Here is a 4,698-nt window from a genome sequence, read left to right on the forward strand (position 1 = left end):
TGTTTCAGTATACTTTTGGTAAAGCATCATTTTCTCACATCGATCATCATTCAGATAGTCAACACCACATCGACCTCCATTCGCAGACGCAACAGTACGCGACCAGGGTTTTCACAAAGTTGTTCCTTTCTCTCTTCGGGCCCGAAACCGCGACGACGTAGCTCCCCCTCGGCCCCCCCCCAAAACCTAGCATCCACCACGTTAAAACCCCCCCCTTCAGAAACCCCACCGGATAAAACCATGCACAACAAGGACTGCCACAAACAGTAAGATAAAACCACATTGGTGCGCGCGTCGCTCAAACAAAGTTGTTGTTGTGCTCGATGCGTGTCACGATGGCGGAGAACAGCCTCTCCAGTTGCTCCGCCCTCTGCTTGCCCCACTCCAATACCTCTTCGTGATTGGCCTTCTCCTCGCTGTCGTAGTCCATCACCGCCAGGTTGGTGATGAGGGACAGGGCGAAGACGCGCATGCCACAGTGCCGCGCCACCGTCACCTCGTGTGCCGTGCTCATGCCTGGATGGGGAGGGGCGGAGGGGGCGGTCAGTGAAACGGGCCCTCGCGTCGCACGGTGGTGCCATCGCCCCGTTGTAAAGTGTCGCAGGTGCGCGTTTGAAAACCGCCACCGTGGACACGGTTTTAACCTCTTGAACCGCGTACTGGGAAGAATGAGCCAGAACACGTTCTGGCTCAATGACGCTCTGGCTCAATGAACGTGTGAGAAATTTGAGCGAGAACACGTTCTGGCTCATTCTTCCCAGAGGTTCAAGAGATTGGCTAATATTTTAAAAGTGACATTATACCAACAGGACTGAGTATGTTAAGCCGTTCTGAGCCGTTTTGAAAAATCGGCACTTCTGACATCACAAGTGGGCGTGTCCACCTAGATGTGTGCTGGATGGATCAGTGTGCCAGCCTACCCAGTGGACTGGAGCAAACGTTGCTCATTTATCCGTCCTACGACTAGGTGGTCATGCCCACTTGTGATGTCAGAAGAGGCCGAATTTCGAAACGGCTTGTAACGGCTAATCCCACACACCCGGTGGTATAATATGGCGCCTTTATCACACGTCTAACAGAGCGCAGTGTGTTTAGTGAGCTACTTCATGCATTTGCACAAAGCCTAAAATAAATGGATAAAGATTATTCATTTGAACGAAACGCACCGACGGCATCGGCCCCCAGTTTGCTCAGCATGCGGCACTCGGCAATGGTCTCGAACGAGGGTCCGCCCAGCATGCAGTAGACCCCCTCGCGGAGGAAGTCGGCGAAGCCCAGCTCGTGGCCCACATCCATGGCCAGCTGCTGGAGCTCCCGGTCGTAGGCGTCCGACATGCAGGGGAAGCGCACGCCGAACCTGCCCAGGGAGAGGGGCAGAGAGGGGGGAGGAGAGAGGTGAGGAGGGGACTCAGGGAGCCCGGTTTACGGGGAACGTTCGGGAATGTTCGGGAGCGTTGTCGGCTCACAGCTGAACTACACATCGCTGGCCAGCTACACCCGCCGACGCTCCTGAGACCACCTTGTAGAGGGGAGCCGAGAGGACCCTCTAGGCCCTCAGAGACCGCCAAAGATATTCACATTTACTTTATTCATTCATATATTGACAAATCAACATTTAAACGAAAATGTTTCTGAGGAAATAAACCCTTCGAAAATGGCCTTACCTTAACCCTGCTAATAATTTAACTAACATTGTTTCAGACTTGTTATTCATGCCGTTTTCTAAGTTAACTTTTAAAACAAATGAGTTAATAACAAACTCTGTTTAGCCGTGGTCCAGTGTGTGCGTATGTCTGTGTGTCTGTGCCCAGGCATTCTGTATTGACCCAAGTAGAGAATCCTAACAGGCTCCATCTGCTCAACGTGAGGTAGAGCCGTCGAAACACCGCAGTAAGTGCACTCTGTTCACCACATCTGACTCTCATTCTCTAATATGCGGCGCATGAGTCCAACCGCCTCCAATCTCTCCATAATGACCGTCAGTCACAGACCACCTCCTTTCAATTCCTTTCTAAAAAAGGAGCTCCAGGATTGGATGATTCAGTTAAAGTCGCACTCAACGAGCTGAAGACACTCTCTGTGTCTCTGAGTATGTGTGTCTCTGAGTGTGTGTCTCTGAGTGTGTGTGTGTGTGTATGTGTGTCTCTGAGTGTGTGTGTGTGTGTGTGTGTGTCTCTGAGTGTGTGTGTGTGTGTGTGTGTGTCCTACCTCTCGTCGTTGGGTCCCACCAGGGGATGGTTGCCTGCGAAGCCGGGGATGTTGAGGTGGTCCTTGATGATCATGATGTCGCCCACCTTGAAGTCCTGGTTGAGACCCCCGGCCGCGTTGGTCAGCATCACCGTCTCCACGCCCAGCAGCTTGAAGATGCGCATGGGCAGCGTGATCTGAACACACGCACACACACACACACACGCACACACACACACACACACACACACACACACACACACACACACTTTTAACTCGATGCATTGCTCCCATGCTGAAACAAATAGGGTCTACCCTACAAGAAGACACACATAAGTGCTCTGTGTCGCGGATGCGTTTTGGCGGTTTGTCCTATGTGGGCTACCGTACCTTCTGGATGGGGTAGCCCTCATACAGGTGGAAGCGGCCCTGCATACACACGCAGTCTCTGCCCTTCAGGGTCCCGAACACCAGCCTGCCGGCATGGCCGTGCACTGTAACACAGAGAGGGGGAACTTAGCCTCACACACACACACACCCCTCAAGATCCACCCGCACCCCTCGAGATCCACCCGCACCCCTCGAGATCCACCCGCAAACACAAACAATCAACAAGGTATGAAACTACAACAAGATGGTTGTCGGTCTGTTTCGATTGTTTGGGGAGTTTTGTTTCGTTCTCACCGGTGCTCTGAGGGAAGTTGGGGATGTCCTTGTAGTTGAAGGCCACCTGGTCCTTGAGCATGTCGGCCAGCCCACCCAGGCCCGAGCCGCACACGATGCCTACCAGCGGGCGGACTTCCGTCTGGGCCAAAAGCCAGTCCGCGGTGGCCTTGCAGTCCTCATATGTAAACCTGAGGAAGAATTCATTTCATTCATTTAATGAATGACTTCATCTCTTAAATATCACACACAATGCCGATCTTCTGTTTAAGTCCGACTACATATGATATATGAAGGCCTTTATTTGACAAATGTAAGAAATATAAAAATATCAGCCTAAATTAATTGCAGCATATACATTGCATTTTAGACTTTTCAAATGGCAGACTTCAGCCAGCAGCGCGAAGGAGAACAGATATTCAACGACAATTAACACCGCATCTTCCATTATCCGATCACGTGACCGGCTCGACTGTGAGACAGTGGTCGATTCCCCGGCAGACCGGTCCGCACTAGAGCAGGTGGTGAATGATGCAATCTGGAGCGGGCCATTTTATGGTCTCTCAATGAACACATGTCATCCGAGGACATTATAATGAATTAAATCATTTAGGTCAGGCATACTGTACTCACCCCGTGTTTGAATCTGGAAACATGTTAAATAACGGTATACGAAGTTATCTTCTTTATATAAAGTAAAGCTTTTTCAAAAACAACTTTCAAGCGGGAAAAGAACGTTGAAGAAAATATCCCAAAAGAAAGCGTCCTTTTCTTATTTTCAAGTCCTGCCAATAATAATTTAACAGGCTTTAAGCACCAGGGGATGTTCTGTGGCAGCAACGTGGTGCTGCCAGCTATATTGGTTTGGATGTCGCCAGCTCTCCCGCCCACAAACACTCCTACCCCACATGCGGCCGTCCTCATTGGTCGGCTTTACCCCGTTTTTGACACACCTTCAGCAAGCAATGACGTCACCCTATCGTTCAATCAACGCCCACCTTCCTCTCTATGTTACGAATCATTTGATTAAGAATATAAAAACCACTGTGGAGATGTTAGAGTTTGTTCTGTATGTCAAAGTATTGTGGAAAAGTGGAAAGAAAACTTAGAAATTTAATTGGACATGGTCACATGCCTTGAAGGGTCTTCTAATCGGTAACGTCATGCACAGGCACAGTCACATAAAACAAGGTTTGTATTTATTTTTTAAATATGACGATTACAATAGTAAAAACCGATCAACATCAGCTAGTTGAACTCAAAACAAAAACATTCACAAAAAAATATCATGAAACTAACCAGTTTCAGGTATTACCTTTAAATGCACGTAACGGTCGTAATTTATTGAAACACTTTGTATCAATAGCAGGTGCGTACTACTCGGGCCATTTGCCACAACAAGGGTTATTGACAGTTGACCGAGGTTGTTGGACCGCGTGGTCGGAGGTGTGCGTCATCTCCACGTGTTTGACTTCCTTGATTCTCTCTCTCTCTCTCTCTCTCTCTCTCTCTCTCTCTCTCTCTCTCTCTCTCTCTCTCTCTCTCTCTCTCTCTCGTAGTTTATGACTTGTATGTGTGTGTGTGTGTGTGTGTGTGTGTGGTTTATACATTGTGTGTGGGTCGGTGTAAACGTTGTGTGTGTTTCTGTACTATGAACATTATTTTTTACTGTAAATGCCCTAATGTATGTTCCCTGGCTGTTTAAAACATGACTAATGTACAAGTGTGTGTGTGTAACATGTATACATGTATTGTGCAAAATGTGTCAGTCTCAGTGTGTTTCTAACTTTGTACACATAGGCCTACGTAACATGTTGTGAATACAAAGTTATCTTCTCCATATACGTT

General features: G+C 48.6%; 1 protein-coding gene across 1 annotated transcript; it reads right to left on the reverse strand.

The window, feature by feature from the left end:
* Positions 1–298: 298 nt before the first annotated feature.
* Positions 299–3,506, reverse strand: pnp5a (purine nucleoside phosphorylase 5a; the record flags this gene model as incomplete). Its single annotated transcript, XM_079758091.1, has 6 exons — positions 299–516; positions 1,167–1,357; positions 2,209–2,384; positions 2,578–2,681; positions 2,872–3,041; positions 3,484–3,506. The coding sequence occupies 6 exons, from the start codon at positions 3,504–3,506 to the stop codon at positions 299–301; spliced, it is 882 nt and encodes a 293-aa protein (XP_079614217.1).
* Positions 3,507–4,698: the final 1,192 nt, after the last annotated feature.

This window comes from Pollachius pollachius (genome assembly GCF_949987615.1).
Source record: "Pollachius pollachius genome assembly, chromosome: 20".
Lineage (NCBI taxonomy): Eukaryota > Metazoa > Chordata > Actinopteri > Gadiformes > Gadidae > Pollachius > Pollachius pollachius.